The sequence below is a fragment of the Zalophus californianus genome, chromosome 2 (assembly GCF_009762305.2).
Source record: "Zalophus californianus isolate mZalCal1 chromosome 2, mZalCal1.pri.v2, whole genome shotgun sequence".
Classification (NCBI taxonomy): domain Eukaryota; kingdom Metazoa; phylum Chordata; class Mammalia; order Carnivora; family Otariidae; genus Zalophus; species Zalophus californianus.
This window is the reverse complement of record NC_045596.1, coordinates 126,279,217-126,306,478: the sequence shown is the minus strand read 5'-3', so window position 1 is coordinate 126,306,478 and position 27,262 is coordinate 126,279,217. Positions and strand designations below refer to the sequence as shown.

Below are 27,262 nucleotides of genomic sequence, written 5' to 3'. Positions count from 1 at the left end.
ATTTTTGATAACTTTGCTCTAAATGTGTTAAAGTTTTAATGTTACTACTCATTGATAATTTTTCTCTAATTTGGTTCCTTAGTATCTGAAAATATTATTTGTTAGATGAATTGCATTGAAGCTATTATATTATTAATGCCTTCTTTGAAGTGAATTTATTTTACTACTCTTTTAAATTTTCTGTATTAGATGTCAAGGCGGCAGGAGGAACCAGGTCAAGGAATAGCACCAGATGGAGTTACTGGACAAAGGAGGGATTCCAGATCCGCTATGTTTCGTATTCCTGAGTTCAAATGGTCTCAAATGCATCAGCGTTTGCTCACTGATCTATTATTTTCAATAGAAACAGATATACAGATGTGGAGAAGGTTTGTCCATGTGTTTGTTATAGAAGATGTGTATAAAGTTTAGTCTTTGTCTTTTTTGTTTGTTTTTTGTTTTTTGGTTTTTTTAGAGAGGGAGAGAGATAATCTTAGGCGGACTTCATGTCCAATGTGGAACCCAATGTGGGACTTGATCTCACAACCCTGAGGTCATGACCTGAGTCCAAATCAAGAGTCAGATGCTTAACTGACTAAGCCACCCAGGGACCCTGGTCTTTGTTTTTAAAGAAGTTTATATAGTTAACATTTTGCAATTAATTTCAGACATTTGGTTAAAAAGTAGAATGTAAATTATTTCTTTGGTACAGTTTATTGAATTTACAATTTTTTCTCCATTATTAAAATGAGCTACCCTGTCTGAATTACAAAAGCTTTAAAGTCAGAGATTTTTCTTTTAAAAATTTTGCTGCAGATTTCCTGTAGCATATTTTATAGCATATAATTCACCTGAAGATTGATCTGCTAAAGTGGTTTATTAGTAGGAGTATTAAAAAAAAAATTGGACTTTAAATATAACATCCAGTTCTCCAATGTAGTTTTAGTATAAAACCTCTGTATATTTCAGATTATCTATTGTGTGATTTATGATTTAAAATGCATCACTGGTTTGTTATTTGTATACTACACTTACACTGTTTAAAAACATTTTATGGGATTATCTAAGAAAATGTTAATAGAAAATTCATTTTTAATAGCACATTTAACACCATTTACCTCTTAATTTTTGCTACATGACTTCTCAGTTTTGTTCCCAGTTAAGGATAATTCAACTTTTGGTATACAAGATGAATAGTGTTATATGTTTCAGCACTGAAAAGGGGCATGGATAGTATCTCCTGAGATGGAATGGTCTACATCTTCTGAGGAAGTACATCCCCAATATGCCTGCTATATCATTATCATTACCTCAGCTTTCAAGATGAAGTGAAAGCACCTTCTTATCCTCCCTCCCCACAAGTAGGCAAACTGATTTCTTTTCTTTAGCTTTATCAGTAAACATCATTTATCTTTGGACAGCCATTCAACAAAGACAGTTATGGACTTCGTGAATAGCAGTGATAATGTCATCTTTGTACACAACACAATTCATCTCATCTCTCAAGTGATGGACAATATGGTCATGGCTTGTGGGGGTATACTGCCGTTGCTTTCAGCAGCTACATCGGCTACAGTAAGACTTAACTTCTATGTAAAATTGGTGTGAAAACATGATTGTTATGAATCTTTGTTGATTAAAAGTTGAATGTGGTGGTTACTATGTATCATAGGTGTTATAAGGCAAAAGCAACTGGATCTTCTACAGTTACCTGAAAGGACCTTAGAATCTATTCCAGGAATGAAAGGCCTAAAAAAGTATGTTGATTTCTTAGGGATGAGTCAGCTAGTGAATATGATTAATGGTGGTTCACCTATGCATTTCCATTGCCTTCTTTTTATTTATTTATTTTTATTTATTTTTTTAAGACTTTTTAAAATTTATTAGAGAGAGAATGAGAGCGAGAGAGAGGGCATGAGGGGGGGAGGGTCAGAGGGAGAAGCAGACTCCCCGCTGAGCAGGGAGCCCGATGGTGGGACTCGATTCTGGGACTCCAGGGTCATGACCTGAGCCAAAGGCAGATGCTTAACTGACTGAGCCACCCAGGCGCCCCTCCTTTGCCTTCTTTTTAGATGAAAAAGGAAATCATTCTGTTGAACTAGATATCTGAAAGCCTGGCTTTTTATAAAACAGAAATTTGGGAAATGTATCTAAGAAAACTAGATGTTGATCAGAATATAGATGTAAATGTCAAATTTTGTTCCTTACAGCATGAGCTGGAGAATATTGAACCTACTCAAGGCCTTTCAATAGAAGCCTCTGTGACATTTTTGCAGAGGCTAATCAGCCTTGTGGATGTGCTTATATTTGCAAGTTCTCTTGGCTTTACTGAAATTGAAGCTGAAAAAAGTATGTCTTCTGGTGGAATTTTGCGGCAGTGTCTCCGACTAGGTGAGATGTTAAAACCCACTAGTTAGGAATTTACTTGAACATTTTTCAGTAAAATTGACATATTAGATTGAAAATTATCTTTCACCTGTTAGTGGAAAAATGTGTGCTAGACAGTTTATCCTATGTTTTTTTTTTTTAGCCTCCAAAGAGTGAAGATTATGTATGTACTATGCTATAGTAGTGGTTGCAAAGTTGGCTAGAGGAAGGACATGTTTTGAAAAATTCAGGTTGATTATGGTCACCACTACCATTCCTCTTCTGGTCTTTTTTTGCTCAAAAATAGTGCTGCTCAAATTTTAAGATGATTCATATACAAGAATCACTAGAGGATCTTGTTAAAATGCAGTTAGGTCATATAGGACTGAGGTGAGGTCTGTAATTGTCTAACAAACCCCAGGTGATGTTGAAACTGCTCTCTTACAAACACACTTGAGTGGCAAGGTTCTAAACTATCATCATTCCAGTACAGCCTTTGTCAAAATAAACTGGTAATTTGTTGAAGCAGTTCCTGAAATTATTAAATCTCTGTTCTTCTCCTGGAGGCAGTTCTTGCTTAGGGAAAAGTTAAAATACACAAAAAGAATTTTTAGTGTCATCAGGGCTTCCTTTAGTGACACAGAAGAATTTTTCTCGATGCAGAAGATTTCTTGTTATCTAGTTGTAAATAGTGAAACTTTGCTAAGGATTTGCTTATTAAATGGAGAAAAGCAGCTAGGGAGAAGGGGACGAAGAAATGCAAACAAAACCGTTAGGAACCATGGCCACATGAAGATAGATCAGAAATAAGGCATCTGTGGAAATATAACATTAAAAGTGGAAAATCTAATTAGTTAATGAAAGATTTTCCCATTTTTAGCAGAAATATCTGTTACATGAACAGGTAAACTTTTTTTGGTGCAATGATTATTTTTAATGCTATTCAAAGTACTTTTAAACTTAGGATGCTCTAAATAACTTGATGTAACAATTTTTAGAAGTTTGTTTTAAAATTTTAATTAAGAGATTCAAATGGTGAGTATAAAAAACAAAACTATCATTTATTGACTACTGTCATTTGTTACTGCAGATTTTCAGTGAGTCAGCAATTATTTTCTTTTACTCATGAAGATATTTGAGATCAGAACTTACTCAAAATCCAAAAGCTATAATTGGTAAAGTTAGAATTTGAACATAGTTTAACTTGTATTCCTGTTCTTTGTTATAACATACTTCCTTAAATTTTCTGTTAGTAATATAATTTAAATATTTTGACTCTATTAATTTTGTATGTGCCATTTTTTAAACTTTGCCACTTTTCTATAAAGAGTATATTTCTGGAATTAAAAGTACAAGGCTGCACTATTAGTATTTCACTGTACTTAAGCCTTAAATTCAGAAATTAGGGAAATACTCTATCTCCCTAATTTTCATGATTTAATCTACCCCAACACCATGTCTTCTTATATATGCAAGTGAGATTCAGAAAATGACTTGTTCAAGATCTCTTTAATAGAGTATGGTTACCTTGGTGAACAATCCAAATATTTGATCCCTGGCCTCCTCTTGTTCTTTTCTGAGGTTGGAGATAAGAAGGCAGGATGGCAACAATAAGAGTAACTTGTACTACTGAGACTGATGAATATGGCATAGTTTTTAACTTTGTGATACCCAAACTTGATTTTATGCACCCTGGGACAAAAGTAGTGCAAAAGTTGTTTTTCTGGGCCTGATTTTAAATTTGACGGAGTAGTATTCCATATTCTCTCTTCCTCCTTCCCTCACTGTAGTTCTTCCTTTTCCCTAACTTTTGTTGTTCTCTTGCAACTTTCTGAATACTTTTCTTCTCAATTCTATGTCTGCTAGCCATATGACAGTCTGGTGGTACTTAGAGTCCACATAGAAGTTTGGTATTTTGTCCCTAATTTGTTCTCCTACTCTTGTTCAGTTCACATACTCTGAGTTCTACTGATTTGATTGGGAATTAAGATGATTTACATGATATCAAGCAATTCATAATCACTTTTGCATTACCCAATTCATCATTTAAACCTCAAAATTTCTAAATAACCTGAGTAATTGCCTGACTGGGGAGACATATAGAGAGGTAATTGTTTTTTTGAACAGGTGATGCATTTAATTTACTACTTATTTTAAGTTGTAAATGTTACAACCAAATTCTGGAATTTACATAACTCTTTCAGTGGTTAGCAAACAATGCTATTAAAGACTGTAATAGTTCATAATTATATATAACATGAATGCTACAAGATTTATGCTCAGAGAAGATCACCGTTTTAAGAGTACAGTATTTGTGAAAGTGTTCAGTCAGTCAAAAACAACAAAAAAGGTTAATATCTGGTAGTAATTACTGAAACATCAAATCTTGAACAAAGATTTGGGGATCCTTTGGCTTACAAATATACTGGTTTCTATCAGAGAAAATTATTATTTTGAGTATGGTTGACACACAATGTTACGTGTTACGTTAGTTTCAGTTACACAACTTAGTGAGTTGAAAGGTTTGTACATGAGGCTGAGTCCAGTTATATTGCTGTTACAGTATCATTGACTGTATTCCTTATGTTCTGTTTTTATTCCCTCGACTTACTCATGCTGTAACTGGAGGCCTATATCTCTCTCTCTCCCCTTCACCCGTTTTGCCCACCTCCTACCACTCTCCCCTCTGGTACCCATCAGTTTATTTCCTGTGTTTATAGGCCTGACTGTACTTGTTGTTTATTCTTTTTTCTAGATTCCACTTATGAGTGGAACTATATGGTATTTGTCTTTCTCATTCTGACTTATTTCATTTAGCATAATACTAGAGGGGTATTATCATAGCCTCTTTACTGTCCCCCACCTTTTAAATTGTTTTAATGAAAGCCAGTTAAATGTAGATACTGTAAATATTTGCTATAAATGCTATACCCTCTATCAGTCTCTGTTAATATCATGCTATAATGATACATAATAAGGAAAATATGCGAGTTTTAAGTTTAACTATTTTACTTTGGTGAAGGTGATGGAAGGTTATCCTAGACTAGTTCATGGCAATGTGATTTGCTTTCTGTTCCACCTTTCTTTCAGTTCTTTTCTTCCCTAACTTTTCCTTAATAAAAGATCGTTCTAGTTTAGCTTAGGTGTTATCTAAGGAACACTGGCCTGTTGATTAAGATTCCTGAAATGATTCTTTCTTAGCACTGGGCCCTAACAGAGTAGCTAACAAATTTAGAAAACAAACATTAGGTGATAAAGTCCAGGGGCATTTTAGGAATTTGCTGAAGGTAATCTGTTTCAAATAAAAGCTTATGTAAATTGTATTATGTAGGTGATTTTTATCAGTTCCAAAATCTTAAATAAAATTTTCTTTTCTTGCCTAATCTTCTTCTTAAAATAAATTACAGTGTGTGCAGTGGCAGTAAGGAATTGTTTAGAGTGTCAACAGCATTCACAACTGAAAGCTAGAGGAGATGGAGCCAAAGGCCAGAAAACAATGCACAGCCTGATTCCCATGGGGAAGTCTGCAGCAAAGGTAAGCATACAGGATAATTAATTAAATAAAGTACTTCTTACTTTATGATTAAGATCTTAAATTTATTTGTTCATTTCAACATAAAGTTAAATCTGACAGAAGTTCTAAAATAGTTATTTTAGTCTGTGGATATAACATTCAAATATTTGTGTTTAAATATACAGTAAAGATTTGCTTATACTTAATCTTGTCTGCTTTTCCAAATGTTTACTTTTCTTGTGTCTTTGGTATTTGAATATGTCAATTTGTATTTCATGTATTTGGTAAGTTACATGCAGTTTGTGTTTTCCTTTATGGCTCCTTTCTGTAACCCCCACCTCTATTCCAGTACCCCAAAAAAGAAGGGAGAAGGAAGTTGGAAAAAAAACTGGGAAACCAATGTTACAACTTTTTCTCCCCTGGTATTTGGAATACTGTGCTAATTTTTTTAAAAGTCTACATAATTGTGTGTGTGTGTGTGTGTGTATATATATATATATATTTTTTTTTTGTCTTAAATAGAGTCCAGTGGACATTGTAACTGGTGGTATATCTCCAGTAAGAGATTTTGACAAGCTCCTACAAGACATGGATATTAATCGACTTAGGGCAGTTGTCTTCAGAGACATAGTAAGTTACAGTATTTCTTTCACATACTCTTAGCTGATACTTCTTTCCTCCAAGGTCAAAGTATTGAGAGTGAGAACTCTTTGTGATATAAAATATTTGACTTGATATAAGAAGGGCTAGAAACCAGTTCTTTTGACAGTGATTTTAGAATCTTAGAATATTGGAAAGTGAGTTAATATATCAGAGTAATAATACTAAAAATAGTATATTATCACATATTAAGCACTATAAGTGCTTCACATGTCCTAAGTCCCAATATAAGTCCCCTTCACATGTCCCAACGACTTGAGTTGTATACTTTTGTAATTCCCATTTTATAAATGAGGAATCTGAGGCACAGAGAGCTTGAATAATTTGTTCCAGCTAACAGAGCTAGTAAATGATAGGATTCCAACCCAGCAGTCTTAAACTCCAGAATCTACTCTGAAAGTAATATGATATTCAGATTCTGAATGGCATATTATTTTTACTGAATATTGGATATTTTTCCCCTCAAAGGAACAGAATTACGATACAAAGGTACATGATGAAATGGTGTGTGTGGTGGTTTTAATTTTTAAAAAAATGTTTGTTTTAGTTGATTTTGATATATGGCCCAGTTTTACGTACAAACTGTAAAATTGTATAAGAAAGTCTAAAGAAGAAAATAAAAATTATTTGTAATCCTACTCATCAGCATTTGTAATATTATTAGTTAATATTGAATACACTGCCTCTTCAGTACTGAATGTTCTGCAAGTTTTTTATAAACTTTATAATTTTAATTTTTAATTTTCGCTCCTCTTTTTGTAGGGTTTTAGTCCTTTCTTGAGTTCTTGACTAAGTTTTATACACATATACAATTTGTTAATAGTAGTTAATAGTTATTAGCTATGGTTAATAGTTATTGAATGCTTACTGTGTTTTAAGCATACAACTGGATGCTCTGTTTCATTTAATTCATGCAATAATCCTATGAGAAAGATAGAAGTATTAGGTTAAATAATCTGTTTAAGTTCACACAAGTAGTAAGAGGTGGAAGTGGGTTAAGGATCTAGGGAATCTGGTTCTTGAAATTTTGATCTTAGGCATTAGGTATACTGCCTCCCTAGATCTCCATTTTTTTGCTTTTTGGTAGTTGTATCATTCCTTTAATTAAGAAACCATTAATTTTTTTTTTTTTTTTTTTTCAGAACCCACTGATTGTGGTTCATTTTAGGACCAAATACTACTGCTGCTTTCTCTCCCCCCTTTTTTTTCTTTGAGTCCCTTGCCCCATAGCTTTGTTTTTCTTCCAGTGATCTTTAAAAATCTATAATAGGTAATATAACTCTTGCTTGAAATATTCTCTAATGGCTTCCCATAGCACTTAAAATGAAATAAAAACTCCTCATCCTGGCTCTATATGATTTGGCTCTTTGGAACTTTATAACAAGTTTTTATATTATGCTATTTGGATAAAGAATTAGATATCTTCTATGTTTAACATGTAATTTCTGAAAGTAATAAATTTTTTTTGTAATTAAAAAAGTTTTATAATCACCTTGTAGGAGTTTTAGAAAAAAGACAGTGTTTTTCAGACTATGTCCCAGAAGCTCTTTTAACATTAGCAAACTTTAATGAAAAAGGAAATGACCTTAGATTGGCAATATAAAGAAATTATTACTCTGAGGTTAAGTGCTGAACTTTTTAATCACTCTAATCTGAGTTCATGTTTGCTTTTTCACTTACTTTATGTCTTTAGGTAAATTATTTCTCTAGTCCTTATCTTGTTCAAATGGGTTAAAGAATGTGTTTGAAGTATAGTATAGTGCCTGATCATTGTAAGCATTCAGTAAGTGACAGCTTACTGTCAATTGAAAACAAATTTATTTTGGAATTTAGGACTTAAACATATGGATCTATTGGATATTTCTTCTTGGACAGAAAGCTTCCACTATAAATTTCATACTGTAATAAGTAAATATTGAACATATAAATGGGCTAAATAAGTATTTAGATAGGCACAAATGATTTGTAATAGATTAAGAAGTTATGATCAATGGGTGCCTAGGTGGCTCAGTCAGTTAAGCATCCAACTCTTGATTTCTGCTCAGGTCATGATCTCAGGGTCATGACATGGAGCCCTGCCATCATGCTCCACGCTCACTGCAGAGTCTGCTTGTCCCTCTCCCTCTGCTCCTATCCCTGCTCATGCTCTTTCTCTCTTTCTCAAATAAATAAATAAATAAAATCTTAAAAAAAAAGTTAATATCAAGTAAATTATTTGCCTATGTTTTAAATGTTGCCATCATCAGGAACAGTTCTTATAATAGTGTCAGGATCCTGTGGCAGGAGAACACAGGAGTGTCTAGAGAAAAGGAATGGTTAATAAAAAAGGGAAAATGTATATTTATCTTTTCTATCAAGACTAATAAGATCTTGCATATGAACATAAAGAGTATCATAGATTCTTGTCAGATTATAAATATTTCTCATAGTTGTATCAAGTGGAAATGTTCAGGTAGAGCATGATATCTCATACTTTCTCAGAAATTGATTGTGTCAAACACATTGATACTGGTTAACTTTTAGCTTCATTTGCACCATTGGTTGCCATTTATTTATCTGCTAGGCAACAGTGTTCTTTGCTTTCGTTATCCTAAACTTATGTTATTCAGGGTATCTTTAGTTTTCAGAATTTGATGGACAAGTTTGAGTTTTTCCTTTAAATTATTTTGCAAAGTTATCAGAATAGTGATGTGTTCAGGGTCCCTTTGAAGATGGAGAATTTGATTAGATGAAGAGGTCATCAGTATACAGATATGTAGGTGATCTGTAGAGCTAAGATGAAGCCCTGGTCTCTTGTAGAGGTCAATCTAGTTTGTCCTTTTCTTTCTGGCAGACACTGTATTTGCAATCTTAGACACTTGGTTGTCTGTACTATTTAAAATACTCCTTAGAATTCCTTTGGCGTCCTGTTCTGTATCTGATTACCTCACTTTTTTTTCCTTGAATATTTGTCTTTTAGGAAAATTGTTAATCGTGATTTTTTATGCATATTTTAATTCTTATGATTAGAAGTAAAAATAACTACTCATATATAATGATAATTTCTTATTTGATTAATCTTATGAAGTATATTGGGCCATATGTCTTCAGACTGAGTTACTTAATTTTCAAAAACAAGCCCAATTCTCCTTCCATGTTTCACAAGAGTAAAACCTCTCATTTACAGGCATTTTTTCCAAAAATCTTTGTCTAATCTTTGCTAAGGTGAATTTATTATTTTCTGCATATAATGAAAGATTTGTGGCCATGTTTTAAATTTAAATGTCATGTAAAATAAGATTGATACATCTTATTTAATAGTGCCATGATCAACTATTTTTTTTTTTCCCCAGGAGGATAGCAAACAAGCTCAGTTTTTAGCCTTGGCAGTTGTATACTTTATCTCTGTTCTTATGGTCTCAAAGTATAGAGACATTTTGGAACCCCAAAATGAAAACCGTAACCAGTCATTTAAGGAAACTGGTAGTGAACGTGGAAATTTATCACTTCCTGGTAAGTTTCCATATCTTATTATCTGGCATTCAAAGTTCAAGTAGAACATTACCTAATAGTTAAAATACTGATTCTGGAATTTAAATCCATTTATGCATAAAGTGTGAGTGTACATTTTTAAATTAACAACTAAATATTTCAGTTTAATTTAAGTACCATGTAGGTAGTTGCAATTGGGAGACGATATCTCTTCTTTAGTTAAAACATAAGTGAGAAAATGTTATCCTTTGCAATTAAGTGTTAAACATTTTTGTTTGCTTTGGCATTTATTGTGAAGAATAAATTATTTTCTTTTATAAGAGACAGATTTGTTAACAAAAAACTGTAATAACTGGAGTGTTCTAGAAGTAGCTGCAGGTTGTAGAGGTATAGTTAGAGAAGCAGCTATTATAGTTGTAATAGTAGCTACCACTCAGTGGAAGTGGTTTATTTATTTAACAAACATTCATTTAGTACCTACTGGGTACTTGGGTATATTCATGAACAAAAGAGGAAAAAACTGTCTGCTCTTTTGGAGCTTGTATTCTAGTGAGAGGAGATAGAAAAGAAGTGCAGGTAATAAGTAAATTGTATAGTATTTTAGAAGGTTGTAAGTACTAAGAAAAGATAAAATCGAATAGAGAAGAATATTAGGAATGACCAGGAGAAATGTAGTGTGGATTTTTACTCTAAGGAAAATAGAGAATTATTTGAGGGTTTTGAGACAGGAGTTACAATTGACTTGTTTTTAAAAAAATAACAGTTGGGATTCTGTATGGAGAATACACTCTAGCGAGCAAGGAAAAAACCAGTGTTTTTGTTATGTACTGCTGTGTAACATATTACCTCGAAGTCCAGTGGCTAAAACCATAACTGTTTTCATCTTGTTATCATGATTCCGTGAATTTGGTTTGGACAGGGCACAATGGGGATAATTCATCCCTGCTCTAAATGATGTTTGCTGGGGTCTGAAATGGCTTTTCTACTCATATCTACTGCCTAGCTAGGATGGCTCCAAGAGTTGAGGCTGACTGACTTGAAGTAGCTCAGCTGATGTTATATGTCTGAGGCCTTGACAACTTGGTCTTAGCTGAAATTCCTTGGTGTTCCACCATTAGTTTGGAGGCCCTCTATCTTTTCATGTAGTCACTGTACATGTTCTCTCCAGTAAGGTAGCCAGCTTGTTTACAGAGGTGTTCAGAGATTCTGAAAAATGCACAAGCTGCCAGACCTTTGTAAAGATTGGGCACAGAACTGGCCCACTGCCACATTCTGTTGGTTAAAGTAAGTGAGGCCTAGCCCACATTTAAGGGGGTGAATACGAGGAGGCATGGGCCAAGGATTATTAATGTAACAGTCTAACACAACCAGTTGGGAGGATGTTGCAATAATCCAGGAAAGAATGGATTTTGGGATGGACTAAGGTGGTAACTGGTAGCTATAGGGCTGGTAAGCAGTAGTAAGATTCTGGATATATTTTGATGGTAGAGAGAACAGGATTTAAAATAGTAGTTGTGGATATGTGAAAGATGGAACGTTGTTAAGAATGACTATAAAGTGCAGTTGGTTAGACTGAAAGTGAAACATTTTCAGGGAAAGATAAATTCAGTTTTCAACATGTTGAGTTTGAGGTATCTTTTAGACATAGAAGATGTAGAGTAGGCACTTAAAAATAAGTCTGATTTTGTTGTTGTTGATAGAGTAGTGTTTTAAAAGTTTGAGAGTGAATGAGATCACTGAGGGAATAAATGTTGAAAGGGAAGGTAAGTGCTAAGTCCCTCCAACTTAAGAAATCAAGGAGAAAAAGAAGTGAAGGAAATTAAGAAGGAACAACCAGTGAGGTAATAGATGAAAAACTGGAAGAGTATGATGTCCTATTAGCCAGGTGAAAAAGTATCACCAAGTTGGAGAGAATGATCCTTTGCTGTTGCTGTATCAAGTACTATTAGGACTGAGAACTGACCATTGGAATTAGCAAGATGGAGGGTTTTGGTGACCATTGGATCTAGCAAGATGGAGCATTTTTGTTGGAATGCAGTGAATGCCTGGATTAGAGGGAATGAAAGTCAAACAAAGTAGGTGATGCTCTGTGTTGAATTAGATGTTAAAGATTATTGAATTCTTGCATATGGGAGTGATATGTTTTTTTAGCAGGTAGAAACTGTTTGAGGTAGAAATCTTAGAATTAATGCCCAAAGAAATGGCAATGTATAAAGGCACAGAAGCCCAAAACATTGTCCCGTGTTCAGCAGATTGCAAGTAATTTGGTGTTGTAAAGTATAAGAGTAGCAGGAGGTAAAGTTGGAAATGAATAGTCATCTGATAAATAGTTGCTGACCACCTACTACTTGCCAGGCATTATTGTGAGCCCAGGCATTGTTATAGGTGCTGGACATGAAGTGTTAAAGAAGACAAATTCCTTGCCTTGATTAAGTTTACATTCTAGCAGACTTCTATTATTGAAGAGTCTTTATTTTATCCTAAGGATTTTGGATTTTTTCTTGTAGGCCAATTGCTTTCAACCTTGTGTTGCTTTCCATTGGTATGTTATATTCAGTTTGGTGGGTTTTTCTCAGATCATTTGTTATCATTTATTATTTTTATTCTCATCATTTTATTAAAGCATCTATTTTGATTATAGGTATACTAACGCAGTATACTATATAGATTATTTAATTTATTTTTGCCTTTTAGAACATGCCATATATTTCATAATTTAAAATAGTAGATGGTAGGATGTGTTCAATAGGTGATGGGGATTAAGGAGTACACTTGTTATGATGAGCACTGGGTTATGTGGGTGATGTATGGAAGTGTTGAATCACTACATTGTACACCTGAAACTAATATAACACTGTGTTAACTAGCTGAAATTAAAATAAAAACTTAAAAAAGTAAATAAAATAATAGATGGCTGTTAGGGCTGAATGTACCCTTTAAAAATTGGTTCTAAGTGTTTTTTGTTCTTTTCTTCTGTTTCTGGGTAAGATGTAGAAAATACACCATCAGCATTTAGTCCGTTAACACCAGCGTCAGTGGAAGAATCTGAAAGCACATCATCTACTCGAAGGAGGGACTCAGGCATTGGGGAAGAAACAGCTGCTGGCTTAGGAAACAGTGTGGATGTAGCTCCTCCTATAGTACCTCCAAGTGTCAGTGCAGGCCCAGATGCAATCAGTGAGGCACTGTGCACTCTTTCTTTAGAAGTCAATAAATCTCAGGAAACCAAAAATGATGGAGGAAGTGAGTTGGATAACAAGGCTGCACCGTCAGTTCCAGTTTCAAAAAATGTCAATGTAAAGGACATTCTTCGAAGCTTGGTTAATATACCAGGAGATGGAGTCACAGTGGATCCTACCCTTCTGCCACCAGCCTGCCTTGGAGCTCTTGGTGATCTATCTGTTGAACAATCTGTGCAGTTCAGATCTTTTGATAGGTACTGTAAATAGTCTTGTTTTGGTCTGCTTATATTTATAAATTACAGGTATTTAAAGGGTAAACAGGAATTTAACTCTTAAATTTTGTGGCTTCAACATTAGAAACGGATGTTTTGATCTAGTCTATAAAAATTAAAAGGATATTTTTGTTGTATAAGAGGTTTGAAGGTAGGCAACAAGGTATTAAAATTTTTATTTTTCATCCTACCAATAAGATGATTTAAAAATAATTTTAGTATTTAATTTTAATATTACATTTGCAAGTTGTATGGTACATAATTTTGTTTGTTACAAGTTAGAAATCACTTCTACTTACAAATGGCTACTCTTTTGCTGCCAGTATGGTGCCAGCCTTTGTGGAAAAAAAAGGTGGGCATCTGTGGATTCCAGTAGACTCAGGAATTCAAGGTGTTCAGAGCTTGACAGCTTGAGAAAGCGACTATAGATTCTTGACTTTATTCTGCTGCCTAATAAACCTTTTGCTAATGTGCCTGAAAAATTTTTTTATATGTTACTAAACTTTCTGAAATTCTACCCATAAGACATGTATGTAGTGAGTTGTTAAACATACTCTTTTTCAAACATCATTATTTTTATCTGGATATAAGCTCTAACTTACAGAGAAGTTGGAGAACTTTATATGCCAGTTAAAAGAACTTTTGTTTTTTGGAGTCATTTGAAAGGAAGTTGACACGATAGTCCATCCCCTTTGAATATTTTATTGTATATTTTCTACATAACCACAATACATTAGTCAAAATAAGGAAATTAATACTGATATAAGACTACCTTCTAATCTTCAAACACCCTTTAAGTTTCACTAATTGTCTTAATAATACCCTTTATAGTAGAAGGATCCATTTCAGAATTATGTGTTGTATTTTGTTGTGTCTCTATTCTCCTTTAATCTGGAAGAACAGTTCTTTAGTCTTTCCTTGAATTTAATGATCTTGACATTAGGAGATGATAGCCCAGCTGTTTTGTAGAATCTCCCTGAGATTTGTCTAATGTTTCTTTAGGATTATATTGAAGTTAATGCATTTTTGTCAGGAAAATTGCAGAAGTGGCTCTTTTTCTTCTCATTGCATTCCAACAGGTGGCACACATGGTTTTATTTTATTACTGCTGATATTCTTTCTAATCATTTATTAAAGTGATATTTTCTAGGATTCTCCACTGTTAAAGTACTTCTTGTAAAGAGATACTGTGAAACTCTATCATCCTGATCAAATGAATTCAGTTCATTTTATGGCTTTATCGTTTCCTATTTTATTCAGGAGGTTATAATCTATTGTTGTGATTGTTATGCTTTATGTTGATGCTCAGATTGTCTCTGATTTGGCCAGTGAGATTCCTTCAAGTTGGTTTCTGTTTTCTTCTGACATATCCTCATCATCCATTTCCTTCTGTCATTTATTTCTTTGTGTCTCCTCTTCTCTTTTTTTTTTTTTTTTTAAAGATTTTATTTATTTATTTGAGAGAGAGAATGAGATAGAGAGAGCATGAGAGGGGGGAGGATCCGAGGGAGCAGCAGACTCACTGCTGAGCAGGGAGCCCGATGTGGGACTCGATCCCGGGACTCCAGGATCATGACCTGAGCCGAAGGCAGTCGCTTAACCAACTGGGCCACCCAGGCGCCCTCCTCTTCTCTTTATTTCCTCTCATCTCCTAGTTTTCTACTTTAGACTTGCTGTGGGTTGGAACACTAGATATCCGCTGGTAAAAATTGTTTATAGTAATTAAGATGCTCTGAAAGAACACAGGGACATATATAATTTAGTGGAGAGTATTTTTGCCATCATCCTTTGTCATCTTGTTCCTTCTACCTCTGTTTAAAGATGAGGTCAATGTGCTGGTGTGATGAGATTGACAAATTCTAAATTCTGGGTAATTAGCATATTGGTATATTTATATTGTGACATTACAGGTCAAGTGGCTGCTAAGTTCCGCTGTCTTTTTCTTTTTTTAATAGACTTTATAACATAGGAGTTAAAGTATTGATTCTAGAAAACAGACAAAACTGAGTTTGAGTTCTGGCTCTATCACTTATTAGTAAATTTGGACTAGTTATCCCACTGAGCTTCAGCTTCCTTATCCTTAAATAGTGTGATACTACACAGCTAAAGACAAAAGACCAAAAAAAGCAGATGGGAATGTATGTATTGATGGGAAATTATATTGACGAGATATTAATGTATAACGCTTAGCATGAAGAAATCACTCAGTAAATGTGAACCTAGCTATCCCACCTAATAAGACATTTAGGCATTGCTGCTTTCTGTTGTGTATGTATAGACACTAAATATTTGGAATACATATTACAGATAAAAGGATTATATTCCGTGTGTGTGTGTGTTTGTGTATATAAAATGTTAAATAAATAAAATGACTAATCTAGAAAAATTAAATAATGGGAACAGGTAGTTCATATACAAGAAGATAAATACTCAATATGCAAATGTACAGACAGTCTGTATCACTAATAATGAAGGAAATAAAAATTTAAATAACCATGAGATAATTTGATTAAATTAGCAGAGGTTTAAAAGATGATACCTAGTGTTACTGAGGGCATGAAAAAACACTTTTATATTGTCGAGAGGGCATATTAATACAATTTATTTGAGGGAAAATTGGCAGTATTAAAATTTAAAATATGTAAACTTAATTTCTACTAGAAATTAAATCAGAAGATACACGCAAGTATAAAATATTTTCTGCTGGAGAAATTTCATAGTTAAGCTTTTACTCTGTGAAGGACTAGTCTAAAAGCATTTTTTAGGTAGGTAGGTTCAAAGGTAGATACTATTTTTTATTCTTACTTTACAGATGAAGAAACTGAGGCACAGGGAAATTAAGTAGGTAATTAAGCTCTTAATCTAGTAAATGGTGGAAGTAAGATTTGAAGCATGGATGACTGATTCTAGACCTTGTCATTTGGCTGTGTTATGCAAACATAGTTGCCAATCTATGAAGGATTGGTTCCATATGTTCTATACATATAGTAAATAGTATGCAGCCATTAAAGTGAGAAAAGCAGAACACTATTTGTTGATATAAAATGATATTGTAGATACATTATTAAATGAAAAAGTAGTGTACAAAATGGTTTGGATTTATGATCTTTTTAAAAAATAGATATATCTGTTCACATATGCCTCAAGGTGTATATAAAACTGTTCATAGCAATGGCTGTATTTTGAGGGTGGGAAGAGGTTGTAAATAACTAGTTTTTAAGATATTCTGAATTTTTTTCTACTTTTTTATTTTATTTTAATCTAAAATATTCTTAATTTTCATTATTTAAATTTTGTATTAATCTTAGTTTGAGTAGTCAAATACTTAAGTGAGGGTAGATTTTTAAATTTAATATATCTTCCTAATCTAGTCAAAGAGAGTTTCCTTATAAATGTCCCAATTTGAAAATATTGGGACATTTTTTCTTTTAAAAATGTGTAGAAATTAAATCTGTGCCTTAGTGATGCCGTCAGTGAATGAGTTATGAACTTATTTAGGGAAACCATGCCTCAGTAATACATATTAAGGGGTTTATTGAAATAGAATACAAAGGGGAATTTTTGTGATAGTATTTTTCAGGGTGTTACTTGGAACTTATATGTCTGGTATGCACTTAACATATTGTCTGATGGCAAGCAAAGTGCTTTGTTTTTTCCCCCCTTCTTTTTCTTAGCAAGAGACACCTTTTGAAAAACTATTTTCATGCAGGCTTAGGCCAGTGGAATATCTTTGGGAATTTCAAAGTATCCCTCTGATCACGTATTTATCTCTGGAATGCTGTGTCAGAAATCACAAGTCTCCTCATATCTTAAGAATTATCAACTCCCAAGCAATAGCTGGAAAGTTTAGAGTAACAGCTACATGAGTGGAACCTTGCTGAAAGGCTGCCAGGTTGTGGGCCTCTGTGGATGGCAAGGTGTTTGTGTTCATTCCCATGCCAAAGTTCTTGCTCTTATCTAATTTGAAGATCCTCTCTGGTGATTAGTGGATGCCAGGGATTTATCTTGATAAAGTTCAAGGGCTTGTCTGGCTTTTCAATTAGATCCTTAGGGAGTAAAGTGCTAGGGTTAAAATGCTCTTTTCTCCTTTAGTGAACTATTTGCATGTTAAATAAAATAGCATTTATGTGAAAGTTTATGATATTTGAAACTGATACGGTTCTGAAATGGAACTTCTGAGCCTTAGTGATCTGGAAGACATTTGCTCTTTTTTGTGACAAAAAGAAACTTTCACAGAAGTCTCCCTTGTTCATATTTTTAAAAAAGTCCGCAGTGTTTACACTTTCTGTATGTGGAATGTTAGGAAAATTACTTCTTTGTCATCTGTTTTTTGGGGATGATAATATGTAGTTCTTAATTTAATTCATGGATTGTTATAAATAATTCATATATATTCTAAGTGTAGTACCTTACAGATACTAATTATTCATTAAAGTCAGTGAGTTTGTAAAGAAAATTATAATATGTGGGGCGCCTGGGTGGCTCAGTTGGGTAAGCATCCAACTCTTGATTTTGGCTCAGGTCATGATCTCAGGGTCTTGGGATTGAGCCCTGGGTAGGGCTCTGTGCTCAGTGGGGAGTCTGCTTCTCTTCCTCTCCCTCTGCCCTCCCCCTCATGAGTTCTCTCTCTCTCTCCTCCCACAAAAGTAAATAAATGTTTAAATCTTTAAAAAAATTATGTAAAATTTTATACTTTAATATTTGGTTTTTAATTGAAAGTTTGGAAAGTTAGCTTTAAAACTAAAAGTCGTATCTGTCTTACAAATTCTTTATGCCAGAAAGTTTGAAGTGCTTTTTATTAAAGTTGATGGCAGATACTAAAAATTTCAAGTTATTTACTTCTTAAATATTAACAAGGATTTCATTTAGTCTCTTAAATAGAAACTTAAGCTGTACCCTGAGAACAAAGCCAGAAATATCCCTAGCACATTGCTTGGCATATAGGATTTCAAACTTGTGCCAAATGTATGTTGCATTTTCTTTGTGTTTTCCGAAGCATTTTAGAAAAATGTGACATGTTAGTCCTTTCATGATCATTCTTGAATAATGGTAAAGATAAATTTCTGCAGTTTTTTTTAACTGTAGCACATGCTTTATTAGCTTAAATTTATACTTACATACATGATAAATAACATACATGATAAATATGATAGCTTAAAGATCACCTTTATTGAAAACTTTAGTCTTTTACATGGAAACCTTATGATAATGGAAACAATAAAGGAAAGGAAAATATCCTGAAATCTGCCTGCTGCTTTTTCTTTAAATTGGATCATGATGACTTTCAATTTTGTTTTTATGTGGCCCAGAGCTGAAGCATTATTATTTTGCTTCCTCAGAAATGACTTGAATCAGCCAAAGAATTTGGAAATTGATTAATTTCATTTCTCATTACATATTAATAATTATTCTAATTATTAAATACTTATAACTATTTATAATAATTATTACTAATAAGTAGGCTAAAGAGGAAGCATATGTATTTTTTATTTTAGTAATATATACATAATTTTATATCTCAGAAATCTTTATTATTATTGCTTATAGGTGATTATACTATAGAATTCTGTTTAAATGTTAAAATGATTGTGGTAATGGTTGCACAACTCTGTGAACATACTAAAAACCATTTAATTGTACACTTAAATTTTGTGATATATGAATTATATCTCAATGAAACTTAAGAAAAAGCTCAATATGAGAAAATAGTTCATTTGGAGGCTCTTATTTAGACAAACCTGGAATTGTATGGTGTTTACTTTGGCAAGTTACTTTACCTGTCTGAGCTTTACTATTTTAACTTCTAAAGTGGAAGTATTATGGGGGCTCCTGGGTGGCTCAGTCGTTAAGCGTCTGACTTTGGCTCAGGTCATGATCCCAGGGTCCTGGGATCGAGCCCCGCGTTGGGCTCCCTGCTCAGCAGGAAGCCTACTTCTCCCTCTCCCACTCCTCCTGCTTGTGTTCCCTCTCTTGCTGTGTCTCTCTCTCTCAAATAAATAAAATCTTAAAAAATAAATAAATGGAAGTAATATGTATGTTAGGATTGTTTGGAGAATAAAGTAATAATTCTTGGCATATCGTCAGTTTAAATCACAGCTATTAAGTTATAAATTTATATAAAGAAAGGATCATGTGGAAACACGAAGAATAGTGCATTATGAACTTGGACTTGAAGATTCTGGGGAGGTTTACCTGTAAGCAAGGTTTTGAAAGGTGAGAAGGAAGAGGTTACTGGCAATCAGGGCTAAGAGGAAGGCATCTTAGCTGAGGAATAACATACACAAAGGGTCAGAGTTGTGAAATGACATACATGCTCAGGAACCATAGGAGCATATTGCAGAAGTGTGTGAGGAATGCTGGATTAAATGTAAATTCATGTAGGTAGCCACACTATAGATGTATTAGGAATGAGAATATGAGAAAGATCTTAGAAAATAAATATTTGCTCAACTGTGATAAAGAGTAAGTATACATGATTGATAGCATTGTTAATGGTAGTAGCTTTAAGGGTTAGAAATGAGATCAAGTTTTTGTTACCTTTAAATAACCATATTGTCTTGGACCAGTAGAGGTTGTACATGTTAAGGAACATCTGTAGTAAATTTTTTCTGTTACCAGTTTTCCAATGTTTCATTATGAAAATGTTCAAACAGAGAAATTGAAAGAATTGTACAGTGAACACCCACAGACCCCATCACTGAGATACTGCAGTTAACCTTTAATTCTATTTGCTTCATCATAAATTCTTCATATATCCGCCCCTCTATCCATCAGTCTTATTTTTTATGTGTTTCAACAGACATCAGTTCACTTCATAAGCATTTCAGCATGCAGATCTTTAGAGATCAGTACGGTTTTTTTAAGGTAAAAGGTACATGCATTGAAAGGCACAGATCTTAAATGTACCATTTGATGAATTTTGACAACTTTGTACACCCATGTAACCCAAATCCTCAATCAAGACATCATCAGTCTTGAAAGTTCCCTCATGTGCCTTCCCAGCTAGAGGCAGTTCTTCTGATTCTTTTCTCCTGTAGGTTAGTTTTGCCTTTTCTAGAACTTCATGTAAAAGGAAATAACAAAGTTTGTGTTCTTTTGTATAAAACTTTCTTCACTCAACATAATGCTTTTGAAATTCACTTATGTTACGTTTATCAGTAGTTTCTGTTAATTGCTGAGTATTGTTTTGTTGTATGAGCATATCACTTACTCATTTTTCTTTTGAAAGGTTTCTGAGCTGCTTCCAGTTTTTGGCTCTTAGATAAGTCCTCTTGAACATTATTGTACACATTTTTTGTGGGCATAAGTCATCTTGAGGAAATTCCTAAGGGTGGGCTTGTACATAGGTTAGTTTTATGTCTTAAATTTCAGTTATGGAAAAAACAATTTCAGTTTTCTAAATACTATTTTCTGTTGCTCATTTCAGTGCTTAACTATTATATGAGTGAACTAGATCTTACTAGTTCTTCTTTTGTGAACAAATGTGAAAGTAAATTCTACATAGCACTCCTCCCTCCAAAATAGGTTGCTAGGGAATGTACTTAGAGATTTTCTTAAACAATAGGTTTATGAATTTCTGCCTTGAGTAGGAAATGCATAAATTATATTTTGTATTATTTTGAATGTACCACTAGTGCGCACACACATGGTCATATCTACTCCCCCTAAAGTCAATAATTTCATCTGATATAAGCTACCATGATTTAAGCACACCATTTTGGATTGAGGGCTCAGGTGGCTGTTGCTTCTATTTTTTAGTGTATAGTTAACATTGGCAGTCACCCTTATAATGATGTGACACCAGCTACCCCCAAGTACATTGAATAAGCCATGCCTAACACAAGAGAACTTGATTTAATTGGCAACAGTGTTTGCTGTCACATGATAGGCACTGAAGTAAAACAGAACCTATTTCGCTTTGTATTGTCTTTCTTTGGTATAACAACAAAAACAAAATATATTTTTAAGATACTGGAATTACATAATTTCCACTTTTGAATACATTTATTGGGATCAAGTATCTAAGTAACTTTATTTAGAAACTGAATACTTTAAAGCTGTTAAGGGAATACTTGAAGCTTGCAGTTACAATATTGTCAACAAAAGATGTGATTAAATAAATTGAATGTTGAAGACTTTAGGCTTATGGTTAACACCAGGTAATTAAAAGTAAGCACTGCTGTGGGAGTGCATTATATATCAGCTGTCCGCTTTACCTCATTAGCTGAGTTTTTGCATGTTTATGGAGCTAACTTCAATTAAAAATGCCTTTTAGTTATGCCTAATAAGGTCTTTTGGTTACTATTTTGGTAGAAAGTATTCACTTTAATTGAAATTGGTGTATCATAAATACCTGTGTTTGAATAATAGACAAAATGAACAAGTTTGATTATTTGGAATTTTTGGCATCTAGCTTTTATACCTATGCATTGTTTTTTTGATATAATATTATCAAAAGATAGTCATTGGGGCTTAAAAAAAAACTTGGACTATATACATGTTAAAAATTGTTTATTAAGTGTTTTTTTTACCGTATAAGATTTTTGAGGTTTTATGATTTCAAATTAGTGGTGCTTTAAAATCCATGTAGAAACATGTTGAGTTTTCTGCTTCAGTTCTGAGGTTAAGAAAAAGTTAATTACTTTTCCACTTGAGTGCCAAAATCCCTTTTTTATATACCTTTGGTTATATTTTATTTAAGTTGGATAATTAAAGATGATCATAAATTTAAAGAATATTATATAGTAATTGTAAGTTCAAATGTTATAATGGATTATTATATTTCCATAGGACATTGTCTTCATCCTAAAACACTGAAATTCAGATAAATATGAATGCATTGGAGAGATTTCTTGTTGAGAGAATATTCAAAATTGTACATCAAAATAGAAATAAGCAAATTATAAAAAGAAATTAGTTTCCTACTTTCTATTTTGAAATTAATGTAATTAGGTTGAGTGACCTTTTCTATTTTAAAATCTGTTTACTTTCTTTATTACAGAAGTGTCGTCATTGCAACAAAAAAATCAGCAGTCTTACCTTCCACACTTAGTACAAGTCTACCTACCAATGCTGTCAGTGTGGTTTCTTCAGTAGATTCAAGCCAGGCCTCAGATGTAGGAGGAGAATCACCTGGTGAGTTAGTTATTAATTAATGTTTTGAGCAAAAAAGTTTTTAGATCCCATTTTTGCAAAGTTGAGGATTTTTGATAAAGTTAAGATATTTTGTTAGGCATGTTATAAATCATGCTTTTATATTATACTGTTGATTGTTTAATAATTTTCCAAATACATTTGAGTAGTATCAAATAAATTATATAAAGTTATTTCAGTATTTTTGTCACTTAAAGAAATTTTTCTTAATATTTAATGATAAGAAATGTTCACAGTTGGTCAAGTAAAAAAAAAATATGTGCAATACTTTACATATACCATGTAATCGTAGCTAAGTGAAGTATGTATCTTTTATACATGGAGGAAGGTAGGCGATATACTCTGAAGTTACTTGATTATTTCCATGTGGTTGAACTACTGGCAGTTTTGATTTTTTAAGTTTCATGTTCGTATCTTTTTCAAAATTTTATCATTAATCTTGTATTTATACATAATTATACAATATTCAGTTTATTGAAAAAAATTTCTACTTGGAAACTAAAATCTGTAGTAGTAGTATACAGAGTTTTGTGCTGTGTTGCCTTTTATTTTATTAAAAATTTAAAAAATTGCAAATAGACCTCACTTCAGTTTTAGGTTACGGAAAAATGTAATGGAAAGTACAGAGTTCCATATACTACCTCAACATTCCCAATTCTCATTACTTCCCATTCCCTATTACTAACATCTTACAGTAGTGTGGTACATTTTTCGTCATTGTTCTAGTGAGAAAATATGAAAGAAAATAAGTGTAGAACTCTACCAGATTTTTCCATTATACTCTGATGCTTTTGTTTTACTTTGGAGGAGAAACAGTTTGATAATCTATATTAGGCTGGATGAAATTTCTGTTTTTTCACCCCCATCCAAAAACCCCTAAAAAAAAAAAATCAGCTGTGATTTTTCTGGAGCTGCTTCAGTTGGGAAAAAGGCAGAAGGTACTTAAATCTATGAAATTGTAGGCCATCTTTTAAACTCAGTGTTAGTGAATTTCTAATAACTTCCCAGAGCAAATGTAGTAAGTTTAGAGGTTCACAGTACACTGAGTAAAATATTTTCATCTTATTTTGAATATATTGCCTTTTAATTTCAGTTTATGGGACAAAGTAATTAAAGCAGTCCTCTGATTGCTTTTAAAAATATTTTCAAAATTTAAATCATGCAGTCTTCAGAAGAGATAAACAGGAAGCTGAGAGATATATGGGCAATACTGGATATAAAACAGTATGATATATTTATTTCTGAAGCATTGTATTTTTTTTCAGTATATTCATTATTATATAAACTCACCCTGAAGAACCATATGCAGAATTACAAAATAATTTGCTATTTTGAAGACTATTTATTTATTGGCAAGCCCCCACAAAACCCTGTATCCAGCCTATAATGTACCGTTTTCCCCCATTATTTAAGTTTGTTTAATTTCTGGTGATGTTTCTCAGATAGTTCCCAGGCTTTCCCATTTTGTGCTGGAATTGTTAGCTCTTTTCTTCTCCCTAAAACCCCTTAAGAAAAAAATTCCTCATTAAGTTATTCCAAATCTTTGTGGTGATGGTCTTTGTTTTTATCATTTGTTTTTCATATCATTTGACCCTTTCCTCTTTCACTGTGCTCTTGTTGTCATTGTTATATGATGTCTCCAGTTTACTTTCTTTCTTTTTTTTTATTATGTTAATCACCATACATTACATCATTAGTTTTTGATGTAGTGTTCCGGTTCATTGTTTGTATAGAACACCCAGTGCTCCATGCAGAACGTGCCCTCTTTAATACCCATCACCAGGCTAACCCATCCCCCCACCCCCCTCCCCTCTAGAACCCTCAGCTTGTTTCTCAGAGTCCATCGTCTCTCATGGTTCGTCTCCCCCTCCGATTTCTCCCCTTTCATTTTTCCCCTCCTGCTATCTTCTTCTTTTTTCTTTCTTTTAACATATATTGTATTATTTGTTTCAGAGGTACAGGTCTGTGATTCAACAGTCTTAACACAATTCAGTTTACTTTATTTCTATTCCATTCCATTAATTGCAGACATGAACCTTACTACCTTGATAGGGAAAATCTAACTCAATGTAGTGTTTTCAGTCATTGTACTTCTCACTCTCCTACAACCCCACTTTACATACTCTTGTTTACCATACTTGCCCATGTATTCTGTTCTTTTTTCACTTGGAATCCAAACTCCACAAATAGTTATCTCTTCACTGTCAGTATTTTTAACTGAGAGATTTTTGTTTTCTTTTTGGTAGTTCTCTTAATTTGTTATTTGCCATTAAAAAAAAATAGGCGGCATATATATTTAAGTTTATTTTCCTACTTCTCGTTCAGGCAAGAATTGGGAGAAAATGATTTGTGGATGAATTGATAGTTGTTGTAATTGCATGCTGAGCTGGGCAGTTTATTCTTTTTTTTTTTTTAAGATTTTATTTGTTTATTAGAGAGCAGGGGGAGGAGCAGAGGGTCAAGGACAAGCAGGGGCTCGATCCTGGGACCCTGAGATCATGACCTGATCTGAAATTAAGAGTCTGATGCTTAACTGACTGAGCCACCCAGGCACCCCTGGCCAGTTTATTCTTGCAGATCTGGGTGAGTTAGGTATTAGTCTTGGTTTGATCTTGTATTATTTTCTTTGTATGAGGATATAGTCAATACCTATTCCTATGAATTTTAACCTTAAATCTTTGTGCCTTGGGATGACTTCAGTTCTGAATTTTATAGTGAGTCAGCAACAAAAAATGAACTGCTAAAATTTATTAATAGATTATTGATTAATAAAAAATATACTTGATAGTACATAGCAAAAAATGGGAATTTCCTTGGAAGAAACCATGTAAATATAAAACATAAAATAGGACTTTTGTAGCAGAAACATTTAAACTATTTAGAAATTTTGGTATCAAAATGGGATTTCTAAATTTTACATGTGACACAATCAAAGAGAAACTAGAATTAGATAGTTGGATCCCAGAAAAAGAATTAGAGCTTGTCAGCTTTATGTGAGGTCAGAGATTCTTCTGTCATAATATTATCACCAACTAAAAAACAAAACAAACTAACAAAAAAGCAGAAGTAGACCCATAAATACAGAGAACAAACTGGTAGTTGCCAGAACAAAGGAGTATGGGGGGATGGGTGAAATGGGTGAATGGGAGTGGGAGATACAGGCTTCCAGTTATGGAATGAATAAGTCATATAGCATAGGAAATACATAGTCATTGGTATGGTAATTGCATTGTATGGTGACAGGTAGTAATTATACTTGTGTTGAGTATATCATAATGTAGAGAATTGTGGAATCACTATGTTGTACATCTGAAACTAATGTAACATTGTGTGTCAACTGTACTTAAAAAAAAATCACCCGAATGTATAACTTTGCAAAAAAAATTGAAGATTTGTACATTTACATTTTAAATTGTGCATTACTGGAACTGTGCTTAGAGTACAAATTTTGATTATTATACAAATCTCAGATTTTAGTTCGGATAATATTCCTTAGCTTCTGTAACATTTTATTAGCAAAAAAGGATAGTCTATTAATAACAATGGCAAATCTTTCTTAGTAACTGATTTATCAGAGAACAAGGTATATGCATATTTTAAAAGAAAGCTAAAAGAGAAAACAGTTTTAGTAAATATATCAAAATCTGGAAATTTTCAAGTTACTCATCAGTACAGGTTTGATTGCCCAGAATACAGTATGTGTTATGATGCCATTACTCTTTTTTCAGATATGCTAAAATGTTTTTTTCTACCATGATGCAAAACATAAGTGAATAAAACAAAAATGAAGCTAACCCAATAAAGGAACAAAACAGACTGTTTTTTTCAGTGATTTATATGCTGGGTGTTTGCTAGGTTGTAAAATATAATAATTATATTTCTCATTAGAATATTAGGCTCTGTTCTGTTTATCAGAGCCATGCATATTTATTAATTAGCATGTTTAACATTGAAGAAAAATATTTGATTCTTTGCTTTGTATGAAATTTGACCCAAGAGACTTATATTTACTCAATCAATACAAGTTTCTTTTATTTAATAAAGAGTTTTTACTGGGCATATAGACTGTCCCTCCTGCAACTGGTCCAGAATTGGTGAGGAGGTGGGGGGAGTGAAAGGGGGAGGGAGAGAAATTTAAAAAATCCAGTGTTTAGGGATTAAATATTGGCACTTGTTTTAATGATACTTTATTTTAGAGGACATTATTTATTTAGACCCTTAGGGACTTTGAATAAACAGTTGGCTATTCCCTGGATAGATACTAGACAGATGATGTATTTGCATTTTCCTTTTTGTTCATTTGAATGTCTGGAAAACTGTCAGTTTGAAGGAGCCAGTTTATCAGTGCAATGATAAGGAAGAGATAAGTCAGCATCATTCCACATGTTCAAAGTAGCTTCTGCATTTACATATGTGTGATTGTGTATTAAAGATATTTAAAGTAAATTTAAAACAATAAATTAGTTATAAATTTATGATTTTATCTGAATTGAAAAATGCAGAATATTTGGAAATTACATTTTTTCCATGGCAGAAATGGAGGACAACCCCTATGAAATTACTGATATATTAGTTTATTTTTTTCGTGTGGTGTTTTCCTCCAATAATTATTGCTAGTTGATTTTTTTAAAGTTTTTATTTAAATTTCAGTGTAATATTAGTTT

At 33.1% G+C, this 27,262-nt stretch overlaps 1 protein-coding gene across 3 annotated transcripts in view; it reads left to right on the top strand.

Moving 5' to 3' along the window:
- LRBA (LPS responsive beige-like anchor protein) overlaps window positions 1-27,262 on the top strand; it is a 737,558-nt gene that overhangs the window by 192,912 nt on the left and 517,384 nt on the right. For all 3 annotated transcript variants that reach the window (XM_027597848.2, XM_027597846.2, XM_027597847.2), the window contains 8 exons: window positions 190-368; window positions 1,401-1,554; window positions 2,190-2,370; window positions 5,754-5,881; window positions 6,383-6,490; window positions 9,853-10,012; window positions 12,980-13,427; window positions 22,447-22,580. In XM_027597848.2, coding sequence (XP_027453649.2) covers window positions 190-368; window positions 1,401-1,554; window positions 2,190-2,370; window positions 5,754-5,881; window positions 6,383-6,490; window positions 9,853-10,012; window positions 12,980-13,427; window positions 22,447-22,580 — 1,492 coding nt within the window. The remainder of the gene's footprint in view (window positions 1-189; window positions 369-1,400; window positions 1,555-2,189; window positions 2,371-5,753; window positions 5,882-6,382; window positions 6,491-9,852; window positions 10,013-12,979; window positions 13,428-22,446; window positions 22,581-27,262) is intronic.